General features: G+C 39.6%; 1 protein-coding gene across 6 annotated transcripts in view; it reads left to right on the plus strand.

Annotated features, from left to right (window-relative positions):
* The window catches only part of astn1 (astrotactin 1), a 395,124-nt gene that overhangs the window by 94,188 nt on the left and 274,943 nt on the right, over nt 1-25,993 (plus strand). For 2 of the 6 annotated variants that reach the window (XM_034138228.1, XM_034138229.1), the window contains exons 6-8: nt 5,843-5,992; nt 8,071-8,220; nt 13,610-13,777. In XM_034138228.1, the coding sequence (XP_033994119.1) occupies nt 5,843-5,992; nt 8,071-8,220; nt 13,610-13,777 (468 nt within the window). The remainder of the gene's footprint in view (nt 1-5,842; nt 5,993-8,070; nt 8,221-13,609; nt 13,778-25,993) is intronic. The other 4 variants (XM_034138231.1, XM_034138233.1, XM_034138230.1 and 1 more) reach the window with 3 other exon arrangements.

Consider the following 25,993-nt stretch of genomic DNA (forward strand, 5'->3'; position numbering starts at 1 on the left):
TGCATGTAAGCGGTCTGCAGAGTCAAAAACCCTCAAAGTACACCCTAAAACTCTAACACAGAAAAGACCTGTCTATGCTGCCCCAGAACGCCTCGTTGGAGATTTCTCATTTTCCATTGTTTGCTTCCTGGGTTCTGTGACGTGTGGACACCCAAATCAACAACAAATGACCGGATTGGCCCAAATGGACCAATCCGCGGAGCACCTCTCACCAGGATCCCTTGGCTAACTAACAGGGAGTCCCCATTGACTTGCATAGAGCTCCCTGAATGCTGGTAATGGACGAGTTGGGATCGCGGAGAAATGCTCTCCGTGTGTGCTCAGGATGAGTTTCGCTGTCTCTCTGTATCGCCGACCCGGAAACTTGTCCGCTCCTCTCAGCAGCTCGCAGCAGCGGCGAGCAGCAACGAGCCTCGCAACGAGCCTCGCAACGAGCCTCGCAACGAGCCTCGCAACGAACCTCGCAACAACGAACCTCGCAACAACGAGCCTCGCAACGAGCCTCGCAACAACGAACCTCGCAACGAGCCTCGCAACGAGCCTTGCAACGTCCCGACCAATCGGAGCACACTGGGCTCACAGGGAGGGGGGGGCAGGAGCTCCAACAAGCCGTTTAGGACAGAGAGTGAATACCTGGTGAATACACATACTATACAGAGATGCTTTATGATAAACCAATGTGAGTTTGGAAAATTGCACAATTTAAATCTATTCTAGTAGACCTCAACAATGGAATTATGATCAGTAGAAATGGCCATGACATGGGACCTTTAAGTTATTCAACTGTAGTAGCCAACAGTTATTTATTTATTTATTTATTCATTTTTCTTTCATGCAGCCTCAAAGCTGTCCTTGACAGCTCTGCTCTATTCAGGTGTTTAGAGAGCTACTTTAAAGCCTAATTTCCTGAATTTAGGGAACGGAGAATTCAAATAAGATATCTCTCAACAAAGAAGGGCTTTAGTTGAGTTGATCTCATTAGAGGGGAAGTTGCTGGATTTTGCTCACTCCAAGCCACCATTGTTAGATTTAAAATGATTCTCACAGACCTTAAAATAAAGAATGTGAAAATACAAAAAGGTCTCCCATACTAGTGCTTTATATAATGGCTCTTATGTTGGGGTAGGGATGGGCAATTCAGTGATATCAATCTACTGTCAGCATTTTAGGATAGGCTCTCTAAATTAACTTTTCAATTAAGCTAAAATGATAAAACAATAAAATGAATATGTAACAAGAACTCTGATTATTTATCAAGCATCAAGACTGTTTTCAGTTTAAGGCTGCATACACACACATTCAATTATTGTGGTGATTATTTTTGAAAGGATATGCAGCGGTGTCACTCAACCCTCATCCCACCAACTGGGACCCCTGCATGATTTCATTCTGTCGGTCCAATCCTTCTCGACATTGTCAATCATTTTCTTCCCAGTGACTTTTTATTCTTTTATGTTTCAGTTTCATGAGTGCTTTCTAAAAACTTCAAAGTATTAAAGTCCTAGGGGTCCCTAGTCAAAAGCAGAATAAAAAAGTTAAATGTTGCCTTGTGTCTCACTTGAAGGTGTCCCCTATGCGAATCTTTCGTTGTACACACTTTCAAAATAAACGCTAACTTTAAGGTCGCATCCACACCTAATAGTCCGCTTCTCTGGTGCGCCCCAGACGACAGTTTGTTACATTGTTTCATTTTTCAGAAGGTTCGGTTTGCGTTCACACGGGAAAAACTCAAACGGACTATAAACTTTAAACACAAGTCACGTGCTCGGAAATGCTGTTCAACAATTGGTCAGACATTAAGGGGGAAAAAACGTAAATCCAGGCAATTTCTACCGTAGCCTCCGCCATGGAGCACTGGCAGATTACATGCTGCTGTTAATCTGGACAGCATATCTACAGACTCTAGCAGACGGCGCATATGATTATATAATCAGACGACGTGCATTACAAAACATTATAACACATATAATGAGAGACGTTCTGCAGTAAAGAGGAGGTTTCACCGACGACAGGTGGCTCTGACTTTTATGTATAGTTCACGGAGCATTTTTACTTTACACGACACTGTTCAACACTTCATTCTGCTTCACTCTTTCGCTAAAGATTTTGAAGACCTCCACGTTCTTGCAGCGCGTAAATACTATACTTCCTGTGCTTTGGTGCGGACTGCGTTCACACCAGCGATGAACCGCTCCAGGGTTCACTAGCAAGTGGTCCGAGACCACCTCTTTTAATCGGACCAGCGTCCGGTTGTTTAGTTCACTTCAGAGGTCTTGGACTCTGTTCACACCAACCCAAACGAACCGCACCAAGGGGTTAAACGCACCAGGGTTCGATTCAACCGGACTAAACAAGGCTGGTGTGAATGCGACCTAAGATTAATGAATAAAAAGTGTTTTGAGAAGAAATAAAAAATTAATTAAAATTATTTAATATAATGTTTGTTCCTTACAATATGATATTGTTGGGTCAGTATGTAGTCTTTGTATGTTAAATGTGTTGGTATAATGAGGGTTGAATAGCCCATTTGATAGACCCCCATTTGATTCAAATGGCCCATTGTGGGCCAGTTATGTGTTTGGCCACCGCACTGTGACGTCTGGTTTAATTTTTCCAAAACTGATTCTGTTTCAACTTCTTCAATCTCTATGATTGAGTGCATACATTCACTGAACCCATTGTCTAGGGGACACACTATCACATGACCTTTGTCCCAAATCAGGGCCACATACATGTACTTTGAAGTGATTAATCATTTCGTCATTGAAAATATTCTAGCAGAATGTCATATTTCAGAGTCTCCTTAAAATGGAGCCAACAGCGGGGCCCTAAAACAACTAGACCCCTCAATAAGGGATGTGTGGGAATAGGACCAAATCCTTTTTACCAGTTGATTTAAGTTTAGGTGGTAAATAGTCAACTTGTATTTTAAACCTTTTATTGTTTCTGCTTGTTCAGAACACAACTTCATTATATGTAAAGGTAGAGTGCCTCATTTACAAAAGAGCAACAGCCTTAGCCCAATTCCTTTGAAGGCTACATCTTCATATGCTGCATTCTTTAAGTGAATAACCCTTGAATCTGTACATGGCAATAGTGTTGTCATTGGCATATAACAAATGTACCATACTTAGTACATATTATTATATGCTTCTCAAAAATACCTATATGTTCTCAATACAATGTTTTTGTCTGTGGAAAACCTTTGTTCCTTTGTTCAAACTCCAGACAAAGGAAGCAACAAGCAAAGCAAACAATATATAATCTAAACAGTTTCAATGGAAATACAGCTTTTTTCCAAATGGGGAAAGTAAAAACGTTTTATTTTTAAACTCAATGTTTTTGTGTTGCATATAATAAAAATTCCCACTGTCTGATGGATATTTAACTTGACATTTACTTGTTTTCCTTATTTTGTAGTTATTGTAACATACTATATATAAGGTTTTATTGGACCTTATTTCACTGCAGCATTTTGATAGCACACTTAATAATGTTACAGAGGACTTTGTTTCCTGCCAGCAAACATTTATGTGGGGAAATTGTCCAGTGAATATTATTTTATTATTAAATCAGTCATGTGAAATGCTGCTGAAACAATGGTGTCATCAAAAAGGCCTTCCCCCTTGTGAAGTAAAGCAACGGCAGCATCTGTGCCGTCAGATAGTCATGGCTGCCAATAATATTTACACTGTGCATTCATATCTTCAGTGCATATTGTTCTAAAACCAACAATGTGAAAAGCTGATGAAGCTGCTGTCATGAAAAGCCCTTCTCACATTGACATTGCTGCCAACAGTGTTTTTCATTCCCCCCATTTTTCCTTCTTTGGGATCTTCTGTAGTTTAATCAAATGCTTGGTTGGGGATTTTAAAAGCTCTTGTCACTGAGCAACGTTAGCATGAATTTTGTTTCAGTTCACACATATCCCGCTGAGGCAGCAACTCTTTGCTGCTTTCATGGATTTTCCCCCACACTTTGTGATTCGCAATCCGCTAACACTTGTAAGACAAGCTTCAATACATGCCCTCTAAATCTAGCTAATGCCTCTGCTAAAACACAATCAGCTGAAATTCATTTTAGACTTATTAGGGACATTGCATTATAAAAGGAGGTTTTTTTATACGTCATCCTTAAGATCATATTGTAGCTTGAAATGCTAGACCAGTCGGGAAAAGAAGGCACATTTACTATCTCACCCACTGCAAAATGGAGAACGATTAATTGCTATGAGTGGGATTAACTTCCCAAACAAAGCAGTGTACCCCCCCCCCCCCCCCCCTTTTTTTTTGTACTCTCCATTCTGTAGCCTTTCTTTATTTATTGGAAGTGCTTGTGAATTGGCTCTTTCCATAAATGGCAACATGAAAAGCACACATTTTGGCTAATGGTATGTTAACATACTCTGATGGTGCCATACCAAAGTTCCAAGGTTTTCTTTGGTGTTTTCATGAGCTTTACGTCATCATTTCATAGTCAGGAACCCTAATGTTCTATACCACATAAATAAAAGATGCACTATCTTGAAATGTAAATGAAAGACACATTTCCACGCCTTGATTTGGATACGCTCCAAAATGTCATTTAGTTATTTTAACCCTTCCACCCAATTCCATTAAAATCAGGCAAGTAGTTTGTCCATTTGCTTGTCAGCATGATTACGATAACGACAAGACAAACCAAAATGAAAAAAAATTGATGTTGGTATTGTCCAGCAAATGTACACAGGCAAATATTTGTTCAGCATTTTATCCACCCTTTAAGATTTCCATCTTGTAAGCCATCCATTGTTTTCCATCTTTACTTTTTAAAAGGATTCACCGCAGCATAGCACTGTCTTAACATAACACTGAGGTAATGAGATAAACACTCACATTATATGCATTAACATTTTAACCTTTAGGTACCAGCACAACATGTTCGGTAATAAAAAATGAAGTACTTATTTGTACTTTCAGTACCATGCTCATTACTGATTCTTATATGCATCAGTCTGTGAGCACTCATTGTAGATGATTCATTCCTTTTGAGAAAGGCTTTTTAACCACAACTTGATTTTAACATGATTATATCTCAGAGACAGTTTTATCCCACAGGCCATAAGACTACTTAACGCATGAGCTTGCACAAATTGTATTGTTCTTATTTTCTAAATGTTTATGTCTTGTATTTGCATTGCTGAGGAACCTGTGACCCATGTTTTGTATTCATTATTTGACAATAAACCATTGAATCTTGAATATTCTCCATTGTAATAATGTAAAGATCCACAGCAAAGTTTCGCTCTACAAGGCAACGTTTGTCACTTTTTTATAAACAGCTCAAGGTTACAGTAGATAGGATTGACTAAAATTGCATTCCCCCAAGGACTTCACCAAAAGCCATTCAGTTATAAAGCACAAATCAAAGTCAAGAAGATGCATTGCGTCCTTCTTTATATACTTCTGTTTGGCAGTATTTATTTTACTCCATTAAAGGATCTAAAATGACACTATATATTTGACTTAACACGATAACCAAACTAAAAGCTACAGATAAACCAGAATGCTTAAGCAAGGAAAAAAACGTATTTTTCTTTAATACATGATACGGATAACTTTCTGCTTGGCTTCCATCTCCATTAGCCTACATATCAATAATTGATTTAATAAAACAAACTTTGTCTGATCTGTTTCCACACTGAATCCCACAGCCCTTTCCTTTTTGGTTCTGGCTGCCCTTTCTTTTCCCACTGCGTTCTCAATGAGGCCAACTTGAGGACACATTTCCCTACCAATGGTCCAGAACTACGTTTCTTCATAGTAGATGTATTTTTCATACTTTTTATGTGTGAATCCAACAGGGGGTTCAACTTTCTTGAACCCCGACGGGGACTCTGGAACGGAGGCAGACAGCGAGCCTCAGCTGGCCTTTTACACCGACCCAAACCGCAGTCGACGCCGGAGTCGAGGTATGAGAAACGGTAACGCCAACAGCGCGTGGGGCTCAGGGGGTAAGGAGAATTCACCTACAGTCAGTTTATCCCGCCGTCAGATGGTTCTACCATCGCCATGACGCATGACAAGTAACCTTGACAATGCATAAAGCAGATGGAAAGGCACCAGTGTTGTATGTGTGTGTGCTCGTGATTTGGACTCCAAGGAAAGTGTGGAGTTTGTGTGTCTACATAGGTGTGTTTCTTAAAAGTGGTTGTGAGCATGTTACACTGCATCTGCATACAATCTTGTTGACTGAAATGAAACATGACAACGAGATCAGAGGTTTTGGTGGCGACTATTTAGATATGGATTGCATCTCGTGACGTGAAAAACAATGTATCTTGAAATAATATTTCACACACGTATTATTTCTAAAGAGAAGAGTGCCAATGTGTCTAAGAGAAGTGTTGTGGCACGTTTCATCTGTCAGCATGCCATTGTCCTTGCAGCTGTGATGTACAGTAAGGGGGTGTGGGATACAGACACGGGGGGGTTAAAAAATAACGAGACAATTTCTTCAAAATAATAGCTGCTGTCAGAAGGCGTTACAAGCTTTCCAAACGCCTCAAAGCCAATTACTCCACTGTCATGTGTCACAAACATGGCGATATCTCCAGAAGTTAAGCCAAACCTTTAATTAAAACAAAGCTTACGGAAATAATAAATTGGTTGCAATAGTGCCCTAACAATGTTGTTTGCATCTAGAGGAAAGTAATGATTTGTGAGGCGTGATATAATCATTTCCTTAAGTCATAGGGATGATGAGTGTGAGAATATCGGAAGATTTCACGTTTTTTTATGTAATGTCTATTCCAGGGAAATTCATTAAAAAGTTCTTGATTGAATAAACTAGCTTTGTACATAATAGGATAGGTAAGATTTCTACTTTGTTAAAGGATCCTGTAGCTCCCTCCAGTAATATACACCAGTCATCAAGTCTTGATTAAAAAACATGGTTTAGTTTCATACCTGACCAACCCATCAGAACAGGGGTTAACAAGAGAAGAAAAACAAGTATACAAATTATTAACTGTATGTCTTTTACAATTTATTATGCATACCGCTTAAGCTTCCAATAGAAATAATGTAGATGGACATTTATAGCATAGAACGCGTCCCACAAGCTAACACACATACACAAACACACGCCTGTAACTTGCAGCTTATCCGAACAAACCTAATTGAAATTAAATAATCATACAAAAAGGCTGCCTACTACTGAGAGTGGCTGGATTCTCAATACTGCATCCTGGAGTTATTTCCATCAACTTAGCTTGAGAGCTTTTTCCTGTAACACAATTCTCCTGTGCCTAGACTGTCAAGTGCACCAATTAATTATTACGTGGCAAATGCTACACCGCAGGTTTGTTCCGCCTCTAATAATGCTACACCTTTACAGGTATAGGAACTGCAATTTGTGATTTAGAGCTGTAAGGAAATTAACTGAAAATGTAAGGCAGTTCCCCTCAGGCAGCTTCTGAATGAGAAAGTTATGCTAAAATGTACAATGTAATCTAGACCTATTCTGCTACTGTATGAGAAAATAACAATTGTAAACAAAGTGAGTGGCTTTATTCAAGGTTAAATGTGTTGTATCGTGTGTGTTTGTGTGTTTGTGCTTGCCCCTGTGGGTCATGTTTAACACTTTCCGTGTTGCACTCTGGAGAAAAGAGATAAGGGACGCAACCTCGCTCTGGCGGAAAGGCAGAGCAAAGGAAAGAGGGGAAGGTTGCAAAACAACCTCTGGACCATTTCTATGTAGGCCCATGTGTCTTTTTCCCGTCGCATCCCTGCATGGATGTTAAAACCCTTCAAAGGTAAACCATATTGCTGGGCCAGCGAGCTATGCCTGTTCTAAACCTCCCAAAGGCTTGATGTTTTTGATCCAAATGTCCTTTTCATGGACGCTAAGCCCCTTTTTTTGGCTTGTTTGTGAAATATCTCCATGTGTAATCGTGTGCGTACGTTTGTGTGGTTGTGTGCATGTTTCAGGGTATGTCGGGGATTAAAGAACGGTCACTGCTTCAGATATCTTTATCATTTGTTGTTCCCACCTCTCCCCACTCCCTGCCTGTGCATTTGTTCCCAGCAGCAGGTTCCCCGCGGAGTCCCATCAATAAGACCACCCTGACTTTGATCAGTGTCATCAGCTGCGTGATCGGCCTGGTGTACTCCTCTCACATGTCCTGCAGCATCGCAGTACGGGTGGTTCTACACGTTCCAGAGCACCTCATCGCTGACGGTAAGTCTCTTCTCTCGCCTCACGGTCAAGTCTTCTCCGTCTTTTCCCCACTTGAAAGGAACTTGAAGCATCTACATGACTTCTGACTGGATTCCACTCCAATGACACAGCAACTGTTACTTGTTCAGTCTTTTATTTCAGTAGTTTACTTGAAAAATCAATTTCCATTTAGTTGCCGGATTGGTCTTATAGGTGAAAAACCTTTGAAGACAATAAAGATGCATTAGGCAACTTGCAATAGTCATTCAAATAAATAAAACATGCAAACAATACACTGACACTGCTGCCGTATGTACGTATATTTTACAAATAAACTGGGCAGACTAAACACAGAAATATTCATTTTAAACATGAAATCAATTTGCTAAACCCAAGCTTTTTTTTTAAATCTCAGCAGATTTAATTAACTGGAATTTATTAGAAATGTTTTTAACAAATCAAATGAATTATGTTTATACAAGAAAGATTCTTTACTCTGTTTTAACAGAAGTATTCAACAAATTAAACAGGACTTTATTAGCAATGTAGCTGGACTCTTTCCCCATACATTTCCCTGGGTGCTCGATACCCCAGGCGACTGAGCTGGCATTTTTTCTGCCACTCTCCAAGGAGTTCTTCTCGCCATTTCTCTCAAACAGAGTGCCTGTGTTTCTCGTGTAGCTGGCCGATTTGCTTTGCTCTCTCTCTCAAAGACAAAAGTAAAATGCCAGGTCGCCCACCCCCTCCCTGCGTTTCCCATGTGAGGCCACACACCAGATGTGCCCTCAAAGCATCAGAGCACATTGAGGCCAGGTTGCAGTGACCACCCGCAGCAAACCCTCCATCACTCTTCCCCTTGTACTTTCTGATATGTTGAACCACTGTGCTAATGAATTCCAATGTAGCACCTGAAGAAGTAAAAAAGCACTGCGGGGACCGAGCACTGGCTCCTGCTGGCTCTTTGGCATTTTTCAGCCGTCACAGGAGTGAGCTGGCAGTCCAGATATATTATAGACTTTGACTACGCTCGCTCATCTATCATCCCGAGGTCTGATTTGATTCGGAGCACTGCTGCTTTCCGATGGTGTACACGGGCCTGCCAGGGAGATATTAACATTCCAGGGAGGTGTCCAAGGGGTAACTTTGAAAGGGGAGATGAAAGACGCTGGATTCGCCTGTTGAATTACAAAAACTGGGATCGATTTAGAATGTTTCCATAAATGTCTCCACAATCTCATCACACTTTGATTTGATGTCATGGTGAATCAGATGAGTATCTGGATTCTACCACTGGGGAAAGAAGCTATTAATGCAAACAGCTGCGCGTGTGTCTGCCTGGGAAGAAAAAGCACAGAACGTAGCGTCACACCTTTCCCCTCGCCTTTCACATCAGGTAAAGTAATCAATCAGGGGATGTTTCTCTGTTCACGCAGGATAACATACTGCTATTCAAAATACATAACAAAGGACAGAACAAACATCTCTTTATGACTAACTCGGATTCTAAAATAGAAATGTGGGAATGGTTTATCATCGGAAATTGTATCTTTTAGAAATAGTTTTCCTATCTTTGTCCTCGGACGTGTCAATTTACATTTAAAATTATGACTATTGAAGTCCCAGTTGCAGTGTAGCTCAATAATCTAATGCACACAACATCAAAGTGTATGTAGAAGCTAGGGATTTCTGTTTAATGTCCTCCCTCTGGTGAAGGACCTTCATACCACCCCCCGCCAGTGATACCTACTGAATTTCAGTTTTTCAATCCCTCATTAAAATATGAAGGCTGTCTTAAATAATTAAAAGCAACTGATAAAGAGGGAAAAAATACTTTCATGCTGTTCAAAACAATAACTGAGCCATAAATCTACAGCCACGGTGCGGGCTTCATCAGGTCTTAATCAAGCACAATGTTAATTAGAGCTAAATGCTTACATAAGCATTTGCCAATGCTTACAGTGGCAATTTTAGAAAATGAAATATATTTTGCAGGTTTAATATCTTTACTTAGTTTTTTTGTAGATATTGGTTAATAAACCCACAAATAAACTTTGACCTGATGATGGACAAAGGTCACTAAAGTCATCACAATTCCACATCAGGGGAATATATGTGCCAGATGTAATGGCACTCCGTAAAGCATAATTGTTAAGACATTTCACTTAAATGTTAACACCAGGGTGGTGCTCGAGGAACATTCTGGTGACTTTGAATGTTTTTATTATTTATCTTCTTGGCACCATGACTGTATGTACAAAAACTCATACAATCCATCCAATAGTTAGACTGGAACAAAAGCAGAGACCAACTGTGAAGGACCAGGGTATGCAAAAACTAGGAATGCAGGTTGATGTGGAGAAAATAAGGATTTTATTTACCCAATATATATACAGTTTTAGGATGGGTAACAAAATTAATTAGGTTGAAAAAAAAAGGTTTATTATTAATAATATAAATAGATACAAACTAGCATTAATGAATAAACAAAAAACGTCACCAAATTGGGGGACTTTCTGTGTGCTTCTATCCAAGAGCAACTCACATACACCCCCCCCCTTCCTCTCCACACTGCAGGCATGTATATGGGAGGCTTAAATGACGTGGCCTCTTTAAACACCCCTTAGGGTTTGAGGGGAATGACGTTGTCCAATTAGCACATCTATATAGGCAGGTGGTGTTCATCAGCTCAGCCTTTTGCCAGGAGCAACGTGAGCTGCAAGACACTAACAACAGGATTAACACAACACAATTAACAACAATTATTTTAAACAAGATTCCGTGCACTCAATCTAGTAAAATAAAGAAAGAATAATGTGTCTGTGTATGTATAGTTTAAAACAAACGCATAACCTTTAACATGTGTGGTTGTTTGTGAGGCTTGTAGCCTTCACACCAACCATCCAGCAAACATCATGGAGCCACGTCACTAGAGCTGCTAAAAACATGTATCAATGGCCAAGAAAGGTCTTCTTTAAATTAATATAGCAATAGTTATGCATAAAATAGTAGACACATTTTTTGTCGATAATACATTTTGCTCCATCTTTTGTTTCACTTTCATCTTATGTATTTGCTAAAAATGGAAGAAGACTTTTTTGCTAAGACTGAGTCTTGTTTTTTTTCTTCCAACTGCTACCTTCCTGTGAATTCCCCACTAGATAAATCATAAGAGGAATGCCTACTATCCAGTACATTTCTGTTTTCAACCTTCTTTCTGAATTTTGAAAAAGGGAGAGGTCAAGGTTCCATGAGATGGCCATACAGTGACAATACAGTCTCTCACTATTTCTATTTTCTCTGTCAAGTGAGGAATAAAGGCAAAAATCACAAAAACAAACACAAATATTTTATTTCTACAGTTTAGGTCAGATACTCAATGCTTCATTGTTCCTTTCTTTTTGCCCATTATTTCAATGTTCATTTATGAAACATTGTCCAGGGATATTACATACCAGCTCTATTCAGACTGAAGTGCTGTAGAGTGGTGCTTAAATCAGCTATTAAGCCACTCCACACATTCTAGCCCTGAAAGTCCATTCAGCGCGATGTAGCCTCCTGTGAGATTCACACTTGAGATGATTAAGAATATCTGAATAAAGTTGGCTAAGGTTTCATATTTGAAGTCTAATTTTCTTAATGTCAAATGTCAGTAAGTACAGTCTTTTTTGGATCCATCCACAAAGCATTTATGTTTAATATCAGAAATCCTTTTCATGATTGAAAAACACAAATATTGCATATCCTCGATTGCCAGAGACATCAAACAGGACATTAAATGTGCCATCAAAAATAAAAAAACATGATTGGTGTCTATAGTTTCAGAGTTTTTATGAGCAACTTTATAGCTCTCCAAGATTAGTCAAATGAGATTTGTCCGGCCAGTGCAGTGTGTGCTCTATTTTTAAGTGATCATCAAAGGGGATAGCACTAACTAGGGCAGACATAGCCTGCCAAGTAGTCATTAAATATGCCCGGGTTAAAAAAGCCCAGTGCACCCCATGTTTTCAAACAGACAGGGCTTTGGTCAATGAGTGTTAATGCTAGTTTGCAAAGATCACACAGAGGATAACTCTCAGTATACGCTGTTCTAGTGACACCTGCCGTGTCACTAGAAAAAATTGTTTAACTAATTAAAAGCTACATTGACTGGGCCCTTTCAGGCCGCGGATGTGTTGACCTGACATGGCAATGCAGCCCTAATTCCATCACGCTGCTTTATTTATGTCACAAGTGCCACTAATAATACACATGAAAAGATCACAGCGTAGGAGTGCAATTTGTGAGTGGATTCCTGGGGAGTTCTGGAGAAAAACAGCTCAGAAGCTGTTAATTAGTTGTTAGTGAAATTCTACCGTTATTACAAACAACCACAGAGAAGCCTGAACAGTTTGAGGGGTGCATTTTCTTATGGACACTCAACTTTAACCGAGTTACTATGCAGTTACAGTCACCAAGGCATGTGGCCAATTTAATCTGAGTACACCATCACCTTAAACATAACTGAATCAAACACGGACTGTATATAAAGTAATTGGCTCAGTAAAGAACTCATCCAAAAGGAGAACAGACCATAACACAATTTCACACTGCACTGGTGAGAAGGACACAAAAATACATTGTTTATCAGTAAGGCCGCAGCCAAACAGAGTCCTTCCTGTAGTGCATTAGCTTACATGTGATTTATTCAAATTATGACACTGTCTGAACCATACACCCTTTTAATTCTTGCAAATATTTATCCGAACACCATGGGAAATGTGTACACATAAAAGTCAAAGCTCTATTTTCTTCACTGTTGCCTTCCTCCTGTTGCAAAGTGGCTGCCTGTGGTTACTGATAATAATCAAAACAAGTGTTAGGCTTTCTACAACAGGCATCGTTTTTTTAGAATGTTTCTCACAGTCTGAATATTTTTCATATTTTAATTTTGCAGCTGTCAATATTTGTTATCTTGGCTGGATGTCAGCTCCTGCTTCAATAATAATGAATAATAATTATTCATTTTCAGATATCACAGTTGTTGAGACGTTCACGGTGTTTCATGTTTGTTAGGCCAGGTTAATCTCCTTAGCTTATCAAATATTTACATTTTGGCTTACTAAAATATTTTATTTGGAAGGTTTTCTAACACTGATGGTTCTCATTCCTTATTTTCCCATTTGGATTTCGAGTATATGATAACATTTTCCCTGCTGTCTTTGAATCATCTTAAGATAATTTTGTAGCAAGGTCCAAAATATACTGTGGCCTTGTCCTGATATTTGTAGTGAACGTTATAAATAAGTTATTTTCTTATTCTTAAGGGTTTTCTACAATCCCTCCACCTGTCATGCATTTATTATATCTATCTCTGTCATTACCTCTCCCTGACTCCTCTACCCTTTACCCCTCTCTCCTCTGGCCCCCTCAGGATCGAGGTTTATTTTGCTGCAGGGGAGCCAGATGGACGCATCAGACTGGTTGAACCCGGCCCAGATCTTGTTGTATTACCAACAGAACGCCAGTGGTCCCTGGGTCAACGAGCTGTGTGGACGCCGCCTCCTGGACCCCTGTGAGCACCAATGTGACCCTGAAACAGGTAAGCTGAGAACGCAACTTAAAGGTCACCTGTTATGCAAAATCCACTTTTCCATGTCTTTGATACATAAACATGTGTCCCCTCTGTGTAAAGAGATTCTGAAAGTTTCAGGAAAAAAGAGTCTCTCACTTTTTGTCCTGATCCATTTATATAGAAACATGTCTGAAAATGAGCTGATCAGATTTTGGCCACTTTATGGTGTCATAACGATGTTTTGGCTTGTGTAACCATTAGCCAATAACCAACCAAGGTAACACCCCCCCACCTTATCACCTGAATCTCCTCCTAGAGCACCATTCTGTTCTTTTTAACCAAATATCTCTCAGAGGGGCGTGGGGAGTGGCTCCTTATTTTCATCTAAAGTAACAGTCAGAGAATCAGCACTTTTGAAACAGGGCTGAAACAGAGGGGTTTGTGGGATGCTACAATGCACAATCTGTGTGGTATTTCGAGCCACACACTTCAGATACATGATTTGTATATATCTGAGACCTATAATATATTGATGAAAAATAGTATAATAGGGGACCTTTAAAAGAGGATCTGCTCAGTATTGTACCGGGACTTTTCACATGGTAACCTTATTTATTTTTAGTTGAAATAAAAAAGGTCCTGCTTCTCTGGCTGTTGTGATCAGTCATGAAGAATAATATAGTAGGTAAAAATGGTTGGCTTATATTTGTTGTGTATTTAACTAAACCAACAAATGAAGTAGGCTTTAGCATCTTAAACCTAGTACATATAAAAAAGCTACATTTACTGCTACTTCTGCAGTTTAACTGTTTTACCAGATGGGGGACTTTATTATAATTCTGCTAAAAGGTTGTTTTAATGTATAACTGACCTGTACATCGGATTTAATATTCATTGGAAGACATAAAAAGGCTCTTTAGATACTTAAAGTAATCTGGTTGGCTGATAATGAGCAATATCGTCACAGGACCATTAGCCAAATTCACAAACCATGTTATTCTGCACTCGGTTATTGGACAAAACAGCAATGGCCAGTATCCAGTAGAGAAGAGTGGTAAGATACAGAAGGTGTTGTGCTAACAAAGATTGTACGACTAAAATGTGCAACTTTTTATTTACAAAACAAACTAACAGTTATTGGCATACAAGTGAAATTGCACTTGTCCTTTATTCTTCAAGAAAATACAGTTGATCATTTAAGAGACAGCTTGTTCATAGCATTATATAACACAGTTTTGATGGTTATTTTCAAATTGTTTACGACTTGCCAACTTGCTGTAATAGGAGGCACAGGGGTTCAAGGTATTGTCATACTGAGTTCCAGTCCTGCAGAAGGTCTCCAGAATTGGCAGTGTTTATCACTCATTGTGTTTTATCACTCATTAGCCGCGTTCACACCAAGTACTTTCCTGTACTTAGTTCCGGCACTAAGAGCCCTGGCGCTTTTAACCCCAGGGTACTTAGTACAGATCGCGTTCACACCGGAGTACTTTTCCCTGAGGGAAGATTACAAGTACAGTAGGTGGCGGTAAGCACCTTAAAGTTGTTTGCAACCCGCTACAAAACAAGAGAAGAAGAAAAACTGATACAGGATCTGTTTAATCGCCATGTCGGTTTTCTTTATTGCACTCTCAAGACATAACATTAAATAGAAATATTTTAAATGTAACTAAAGTGTCAGTTGTACATGTCAGTAAACATTGTCAATATAAAATAAAGTGTCAGTTGTACTATATAATAACAGTAATAACAATATAAAATAAACTCCCAGCTGTAGGGAGTCTCAGCAGCAAACCCACCTTTATTATATATCTTCCTGAGACCCACTGCATCCGTCTGCCATAAACACTATGCAAACATACATGTTAGTTTTGGCCCATAGTGGACTCCATGTTGTGTTGTGTGAAATGGGGGGGAATTAAAAGTTTAGGTCAAATAATATTTAAAATGATATAAATTATCATATTTGTGTATGTGCCCCTGCCATTCCCCCACAAGGTTGCAACATTGATGATAAATAAATGACAAATAAAGCTTTGCCAGTTTATAACCGATGAAACATGATGGTATCAGAATAATCACTTACATGTGATGTATAGGATGCTACACAGGTCACAAAAGATAAAGTGTCAGGAGAAATAAGCTTAATCGCCATGTCGGTTTTCTTTATTGCACTCTCAAGACATAACATTAAATAGAACAATTTTAAATGTAAATAAAGTGTCAGTTGTACATGTCAGTAAACATTATATATAAAATAAAGTCATAACAGTAATAACAATATAAAATAAACTGTCCCAGGTGTAGGGATATTCTCAGCAGCATGCACACCTTAGTGCAACGTTGTGTGTCGTGTGTCAGTATTTACAAAAACTATACCAAATAAACTGTTATTAAATGCAGTTTGTCGCTCATCCTGCCGCTGCGCCGACGCTTCCTCATGGCGCAGCGCCCACACTTCATCCTGGTGCTGCTGGCGCTCCATCTGCTGCTTGAACACTTCTGCCTGGCGCTCCATCGAGGTGAGCATCTTGTCCTCCGTTTCCTGGGCCTTGGTGAACAGCACCATCTGATCTCCACGCAGCGACTCATTCACCACGGCACGCCGGTCCTCCAACGCCTGGGCGGTGTCAAAGAAATTCGCATCCCGTGTCCGCTTTCCTAAGAGGGGAAAATAAGCAATATACAATATACAAGTTTAGTCGCCATGTAGTTTTACAACATACTAGGAATGTGTTTTTTGTATTTTCACAAATAGAATTAAGGTTTCACAAATCTGAAACTGTGTTATAAAGAATGTTTAGACCCTCTGGGATAATCCAGTCCAAATAAATCGGCTATGCAGCGATTTAAGAGGTTCAAACACGGAGGATTGTTCCTTTTTGAAGAGTGCTTCATGTATGCTTGAACTTTGTTTAATGTTGTTGAGGCAAGTTAAACATAAAATATGATGAATATTATGAAATAAACATGATTGTGAACATCAGTTCGATGCGTAACGTTCTTTCAAGACAAAGTTACAGTGTGTGTGTACTGTGTGCTCGGGGCCGGTGTTAGCTTATTATGGCTAGCATGGCTAGCTTGATCTACTGAGCAAATAAAAGTACATCTGAGACCATTATTGTGCAGATTAAAACCCCAGTGCATGTAGTTGATTTTACCTTCGTCGTGGTCGTCATCGTTGGCCACTGAATCCGCCGTTTGTAGTCCTGCCCGAGTTTCTTTATTTTTAGCCGGTGTGCCGTGGGGCTGTGCACATTCCCAGGTCGAGTGAAAGCTACTGAACTGGCTTCAGTGCATTCCCTGGGTCGCGTCCTCTGCGTAGATCTCCAGAAGCGCCGACACCTCCTCATCATTTCTTGATGCTTGCCATAACTGCTTTCAAAAACAAACACAACGCACGGAGCGTTGTGTTTTTGTAGCGAGGAAAAACAATGGCGGCTCTACACAACATTTTCAGAGTTGTACGGGCGTGGTTTGCAATTCGCCCAGCCAATCAGCACTGGGGCACTTTTGGAGAACTTTTCACCCACAGAAAAGTACGCTCTCTGAGTTGGCTCTAAAAATGGGGGTAAAAGTACCCGAGATTAAGTACGATTTTTGGTGTGAACGCGACTCACGGAACTAAAACGCGAAAAGTACGGTGAAAGTACTCCGGTGTGAACGCGGCTATAGTGGCTGTTTGAAGGAGCCTCTTTCATTGTTTACTGGTGTGGCCATGACTAGGGTCCATCGAACTGCAGGCCTGAAATGGAAAATAGATTGCCTGGAGCACCCCTTCTGACTTTCCCATAGTCATTTGATCAATCAAATCACTCAATACAATTAGCCAATCAAATGACCTTTTCGATCTGCCAATCAAATGACTCAATTTTATCGGCTGATCAAATGACTCCATGTAGACCAGTCAAAACAATTGATCCAATGGACCAATGAAATTAATTGATTAAACTGGCTAATTGAATTCAATTAGCCAATTAAAATACTCTTTACAACAGACCAATCAAATGACTCGATACAAGGAATAGGACAACGATGCGACCAAATTCAACAACTTGATATAAAGGGCCATACATTTATATTTATGCACATAGTTTTTTCTTCAGCTTTTATTTTTCATCCTTTGTGAAAGCTTGAATTGTTTTTTATTTATTGAATTGTTATCGGCCCTTATTGAAGTGCATACACAATGATTATCATAACATCTGCAGTTATCTATCAATCATCTATTTCACTCTGTTTATAGTTTGTTTTGCACAATAAAAAAGTGTGTTTGTGTTACGGCCACAGCCTCTACTCAGCAGTAGTGGCTCGCGCTGAGACCCGCAACATGAAAAATACACGCAAAAACCAGTACTTAGTAACGAACATTTATTATTATTATGCCATCTTCTTACAAAAGCCAAACTATAAATGAAAAAGGTCTGGAGGACTGGCCAAAAAGAACAAAAGGAAGGATGGTGCCCGAGCCAGCCACACCAGGGGCCGTAGGACCCAGAGCTCCCCCCCCCTAACCAAAAGTCAGGCGTAAACCCAATGGAAACAAAAAAAGCCGCGAAAACTGGACTACCAGGTCCTCCAGGCTAAATATAAACACATCTACAAGACACAGGATAGCTCAAGCCCCACTATACCAAAAAGGGTCTTCAGAGGAGAGTGTCTCCCAGCGCCAGAAAAGGCGAGACATCCTTTTCCTCCAGCTTCTCTTTATATATTGACTGAGTGGAATTGGGAACACCTGGGCAGAGGCGGAGCCAGAGGCAGACCAGGTGCACCTGCGCAACAGGGAGAGAGAAAGAAAACAAGGAGGGGAGCACGTAACAGTTTGAGTAGCATTATACTACGGATGAATGAGCAATGGGTTGGAGGGAGTAGTCGATGTACTGTAATCTTGATGGCTTGACAGAAATGACTGATGGATTATGCTCGAGGCGTGTTGAAAAGCAGCATGTCAATAACTTTTGATTGATGTGGCATTATATACAGTTTTCTTTGTGACCTAAAAAATGCAGATGAAAAGCAAATCTAGCTCAGCACAATATTCTATGAGGGGCCGTACAGGCCGTAATTCATACTGGTCCTCTCACACATATACATTCTCCTTTTACACACATACATTCTCCTTTTACATTCATACATTTTGACTCAGATACATATATATTTACATTCACACATTCACAGAAGTGATTTTACCACAAGTTGTTAATAAAACTGACTCTGTTGGACTCGGTACTAGTTGACTGCTACCAGAAAGGAACGAACTAGCGGCTGAGAAATAATCATATATTAAAAGACAGCAGCATCATAAGAGGCCAACCAGCAGTGGCGGACTGGCCATCGGGACGTTCAGGACGAATCCCGATGGGCCGGTACCGAAGTGGGCCGGTCGGACAATTCAAAACCCTCCTGCTCACATTCAAAGCCCTCCACAACCTGGCCCCCACCTATCTGGCTGACCTCCTACACCCCCTCTCGCTCCCTCCACTCCTCCTCTGCTGGCCTGCTAACTGTCCCCCCCCACGCCTAGTCACGATGGGGGATCGGGCTTTTAGCTGCTCCCAAACTATGGAACTCTCTCCCCCTTCACATCCGACAGTCTGACACAATCACCACGTCCCTCCTCAAAACCCACCTGTTCAGATCAGCCTACTCACTGTAGTGCTACAGTACATGTCTCCTGTTTCCCAACTTGTTCCCTGTTACAGTCCTTTTGTACTGTAAACCTTTCCTTAGAATATTTTATGAATTGTCAGGTGTCCTTGGGTGCTTTGAAAGGCGCCTCTAAATAGAATGAATTATCATTATTATTATTATTATTATTATTATTATTATTATTATTATTATTATTATTATTATTATTATTATCTGAAACGGTGAAATAACTTTAAAAACTTTTTCCAGTCACTTGCCCCATGCATTCAGCAGCAGCAGGCCATTTACTTTGATTTTATCCCGTTATGAAATGTCATCATTTCAACAATAAAGAAATGCTACATAAACGTTATCTTGCACATTTTATCGAACCATCTCCGTTTCTAACTTTCAATATATTTTAAAAGATATGTCTCTCTCTCTCATCTGCATGCAGGGGCGGGGCCTCACAGACAGAGAGAGAGAGTATTCTGATTACGTAACGCCGTTACATGAATTCCGTTACAACCCAACCCTGATTATACGTAGGCCTACTATGGAGGGGACTTTGACAGAGGATTACTCAAAAAGTACACAGTAAAAGTACTTCATATTATTTCTGGTAGCAGTCAACTAGTACTACTGAGTCCAACAGTGTCAGTTTTATTAAGAACTTGTGGTAAAAAAATATTTGTATCACTCGTCAAATACTGTATAGGAGGAAAAAAAAATGAAGAGCTGCTGATTCGAAAAAACAAACTCGAGAGACGGCGGAATTGACCGCAGTGCAGAATCGCTGTATAGTTTACATCTCCTAACAATGTTGTCCATTTTAGACATAGGCTTATTATATTTACAGCCCTTAATAACATTCATTTTCTGGGCTCAATATGTGTCTTGGCCGTTTTCGTTGTGATCGCTAAATTCACCTCGTTTCCCCTTGATTATAATATTATCACAGTTCCAAGCAAACGAGTGCTTTTGTTTTGAATTCACATCTGTGAGTTTTGCCCCGCACCTCGCTCCAATGACCATTAAACCATTTAGTAAGGTAAAAAACTAAAAGCAAAAACGCCTCGCAGACGCTCTTCCGTTTACTTGTTTAATAAATAGAAACAAATGGTCCGAAGATACACGGATTCATCTCCCTCCATCATGTTGATTTGAATCAGAAGTTCTGAACATGAGCCCGCCCCGCTCGACCTTCTGAGCCAATCACAGCGCGATAATGACCCGCCTTCCGTTTATATGAGAGCAAAATGTATGAATGTGTGAGTGTAAATATATATGTATATGAGAGTGAAAATGTATGAATGTAAAAGGAGAATGTATGTGTGTAAGAGTGAACGTATGTAAAAGGAGAATGTATGTGTGTGAGAGTGAAAATATATGTATGTAAAAGGAGAATGTATGTGTGTGAGAGTGAAAATATATGTATGTAAAAGGAGAATGTATGTGTGTGAGAGTGAAAATATATGTATGTAAAAGGAGAATGTATGTGTGTGAGAGTGAAAATATATGTATGTAAAAGGAGAATGTATGTGTGTGAGAGGACCATGAATTACGGCCTGTACGGCCCCTCATAATATTGTTGCACTCTTGCATTACATTTTTACTAGGTGATCACGTGTCTCACAAATGCTTTCAATTCAGAACTTTGCACTTGTTACATATGGTGTACATAAATTAGCCCTGTTAGCGTCTGTGGGGACTCTTGCAGTGCGTTTGGCTAATAGCCAATTAGATGGGGCAATGACTGTTTGTCCCAATACATTTTATATTGTGCTGGGTACAACTTTAATCTAGAGCCATTTTTTAAAGGACCAATGTTGTAATGTTTGTTTACATAACAAACAAATCAGTATTGTCTTACTTACAAATCTGCTAAGGAACAATGCTAAAACCTAGCTAAAAAAAAAAATCCAACTGAAGCATTTGTTAATCACCTGACCCCTTGCGGCTTGTTAGGCGCGGTTAGTAGTGCATGACATTAAAAACAGTTTAAGAAAACGTGAATAACCACAACCACTAGTATACCTTCAGCATAAAGTCATAATTGAGCACAATACAGTATCAGAAACTAGCTGTGGAGATTAAAACAGATACTCACACACGATCAAACACATGATCCCCACAGGCCGAGATCTGACAGAGATAACATATTAGAGAAAACTAGAAAATACCAAAATGTTGTAGTACATTATATGAAATATCAACAAACACATGGAATAAGGTCCAGTTGCAGCTACTGTACAACATGTTTTATTCAAGCTACATAACCAACTCCAAATGATGAGAACAGTGCTCTGATAAAACAGAATTGTAGAATATTGTGTTGTTTAACAAGCTCTTTATCACTCTCCGCCAGTCAATACATTTTGATCTTCTCTCACTCCCTATTCACTATGAAGAAAGTGGGAGCCTGTAAAACAGAATAATAAAATACAACTCGTTGTTTTAACAAGTCCTTTAAAAGTCCTTATGTCTGCAAGTAGATCTCACTCCATGGATGTCACCAATACTTAACAGCATATATGGTGTCATTATTCACATACTCTTTTTAATATTGATCAAGGGACTTTACGTTCCTTATCATTCAAGAAGATATTAAAACCGGCATCTCAATGATACGCTGTCATACATAAGCTCTTAGCGTTTTAACGTTTTGATCACAAAACATTTTCAAAGTAAGACGCTAAAGATGACACGTTCTTTGTATCCGTAGAGGCATCAACATTAGCGTTCTGCCTCGCAAAAACAAGCTTTCACGTGTAAAAATAGCCCTGGATTAAAGAAAAAACGGCTAAGAAATATGGGACATAAAATATGAAACTTCACATGAGTTTCTTGATGAACAATTATTTAATGAAGTAAGCCTTAAATGGGAATCGGAGGGTTTGTTGTTGCTTAAAAAATACTCATCAGCCTGAAGTTAAAATGACAGTATTTCTTTTATGATTTCTAAGCTAATTTCAGGTCTCGCATATCAGTTGCTCAAATCAGCATGATCTATCCATATCTTTTGGAAGGCAAAAAGTGTCCAGAATGATACATTTTGGTTGTAGATTATTCCGGCTTGTAATTTCTCTGCCAGTTTGTCACTCAAACTTTAAGTTCAGGGAAAAATCTCACATTTAGAGGAGGTGGGGAAGTGTCTCCCTTTTTTCTATCCATTATTCAGCAGTCCAACCCTCCCCTGGGCAAGAGTGAGTTCTGAGACCTTTTAAATGAATCAAAAAGCTGAGCCAGTGTGTCTCATGCCTTCCTTTCTTGGAATAATTTCTGCGTCTCACCCACACACCAAAACCACTCCTCTAAAAATGATGTATGGACCATCAGGACTAGCAGCGAAGGCTTTGGTGATTGTATTGTATTTCTCATATGATGCATTCCTAATGAAACCGTTCTGCATACGTGTGCCTGTGTGTGACAGTGACAGTGAGTGAAAGTGTGTGCGGGCTGCAGGGAGATTGCAAAGGTGCTATAGATAGCTTACACTCCATCCTCATTTTCTGCTGTGGGATATGGTGATGAAAACGGAAATGTGCTTCAACAATACCGGTGCTGCTCCTGCAAGACTTTAAACGAGGCGCTGGATGTTTTAACGCGTCGTTCTTCCCTTTCTGTAGGGCGTTAAACCTGGGCGCTTTGAGTGCTGATGTTTACGGGCACCACCTTTTTCCCCCCTTTTTAGAATGTGTGTGGGACTATAGGAAACACGAATGGACACTTAGTCCCTCTGGAAACGCATGTTTACACTGCATAACATACTGGCTTGATTAATGTGACAGCATAATGGATCGTTGTGTGGATATTTTCCTGATGAGCTGAATAATTTTGCACGCAACAGTGCATAAAGAGAAGCTGTACAGCCACTGCTGCCCACACAGCAGATCAAGAGTTCCAGGCTATTTTAGGGCAATCTATATTTTTTCTCGTTTTACCTACACTTCTGTTCTATGAGTTTGAAAAGGTGACGTATAGCTGTGTGGGGACATGATCAAAAATAAACTGTGAAGCTTAGAAACTGGCTCAGCGCCTGCATATTTGGCAATTAGGGAATGTAACACCTTGAGTGTAAAACAAGTTGGAACTGAGTGCCGTGACCTTAGTGCGATGAAGCAGCAATTAAAGCAAGATGAGGAGCTTAGCATTCTTCCGCAGCTGTGCAACAAATCAAATTGAAATGCTACAGCTCCTGTCAACTCAGTGCTGCTCTGGCATTTTTTTTTTTTTTTTAACTTGTCAAATTGACTTGCTAGTGTCAAATACTCATAGCTCTTTCACTGCACATTTAACAAAGCGGCAATGTAGCAAATATGTTCAGAACTGTGAGGAGGAGCTTTTTAGCCCCTGCACTATATCATTAAGGTGATTAAAAAAGAAAAAAACATTCTATATATTTCCATAAAGTTGAAAGGGCATAGCAGACATTTGAATAATTTAACTAAGCCCTTTGAGCTCTAGCTATTCACTAAGAGAAAGGACTCCAGCCAGACCATTATTAAATGTCAATATTAATTGCTAAATAGTACAATACAAATATATATGTCACCCGCTCTATCGAAATCAGTCGGAAGTCGCAACGGCTCATTTCAAAATAAACGTGGATTTGCGTAAAAAAATTGTCTTGGCTTTCAGAACATGAAACTTTTATTTCCAAAATCACACGATAAATACATTTTTGAAGCTTGTAAAGGGAAGATGACAGATCTCACTCACCACTCTGCTCTTCCGCAGCGCAGTGCCCCCTCCCTCTGCTGAAATCATGAATGTAAGGCGTATAGTAATCATAGATAACACGGCAGGGTCCGTGACAGTTTCTTTTCATCTGATTTCAAATAAACAAAGTCTTGGCTTTGAGAATATTAAACTTGTTTCGGCAAATTCAGATGATAAATACAACTTTAAAGCTTGTAACGGCATAATTACAAGCGGAGAACGGAGTAACTTGACGTCACAGCAGGCATAACAACAGCCGGTGTTTCTCATGTGTTTTCCCCGGGAAACAAACAAAATACACACAAACGCAAAAATACACACACACACACGTACACACTAAGGCTGAACGATTAATCGAATCGTGCTGTGCTCCACATGTACCAGCCATTGTTAACCAATCAGAAGTGGCCCATGATAGAAGGTGATAGACAGATTGATCCAATCACCTGCCAAGTATTTTTGAAAGTGCCTGCCCTTTTCCAAATGGCTTCCAATGGAGCTTTCCTAGATGGTTTGGTGAAACAAAGCATCTGAGTCAGGTTAGTAATGCTCCATCACATGTTTTACATCTATTACAGGGTGAATCTGAAACTGAAGCTTGACTTTAAAGCAACCCAACGGAAGTTTCATGTAAGTTTAGTTATTTCACTCATAGCTCGGGCTGCGGAGGTGCTAGAGACGGGAGCACGTTGATACGACCTTCCTAGCCGGAGATATGGCCGCATTTTACAATAAACTTCCGTTGCGTCGCTTAAAAACAAATATCGCAAATGGAATCGCAATATCTGTCCGAAAAATCGCAATTAGATTATTTCCCCAAATCGTGCAGCCCTAGTACACACACACACACACACTTGCGAACATCCCCCAGACCAGTAATCCAAACAAAAATATCTTCCCTCCGTACTATTTTGATCATTTGCTCCGCTAATAATCAATCAGATCGATGGATTCCAGAGAAGAGGAAACTTTAAAGGCCTTTTTCTCAAAATGATGACTCGGTAACAGTCATTATATAATGTGACATATTTTGCTTAATATTTGGAGTACAAAAACAATCCTGATATCATTAGTAGTAAGCTCTCCTCTTTCCAACAGTGTATACAACTCAAAATGTGTCTTTGGGTCAATGCGACGATTTCGATGCAGCAGGTCACATATGGTGACCTTCAGACAGGTTTTAAACAAATTAACCAAACGTTCTTTGAAAATAAAAACTAAATCTATCCACAACCACTTATAGATATGAATATGTTTCAGTTTCCACTCTATGGTTCTACATTATAATAGGGACCATTATCCGTCGGAGTGCTTGGTTTGGATCAAGTGGCTAAACTCTTGGTTTGAATAAAACCTAATCTTTTCAACATGAAAATAAAACCCAATAGCAATAAACAAGATTTGCTTTCCTCCAAAGCATTTATTTTCTCTTTATTACTCTGCTTTGTTAACTCAAGTAAGCTCTCATAGTTACAGCTTGAGCATCATTACTTATTTGAAAAGACACTTAAGTATTCACTATATCCTTCTGTTTTGTTTTTATTCTTCTAGTTTCTCATTCAAAACCCTTTCAGATCTTGACACAATCTCAAGTGATGATCACACAAAGATTGTGAGTGTTATCAAATACAAAACATGTAAAACAAATCTGATATTTCTTTTGTCATTTTCTTTGTATTATTCTAATAAAGTGAGCAGGAAAATAAGTGACAATGATTTCCTTTAACCTGTCAGGTGCTGACAGTTGACCTTTTCCATTAGCAGTGGTGTATAAGCCCAGGGCCTGTGCCCTTCACATGTTTCCTATTGAGCATGAGCAGAGCATGTAGTACATGTTACCCCTGAGTAACCCTCTAAGCCAAAGATGAGGCCCCATCACTCATACTGAGC

The sequence above is a fragment of the Trematomus bernacchii genome, unplaced genomic scaffold (genome assembly GCF_902827165.1).
Source record: "Trematomus bernacchii unplaced genomic scaffold, fTreBer1.1, whole genome shotgun sequence".
NCBI classification, from domain to species: Eukaryota; Metazoa; Chordata; class Actinopteri; order Perciformes; family Nototheniidae; genus Trematomus; species Trematomus bernacchii.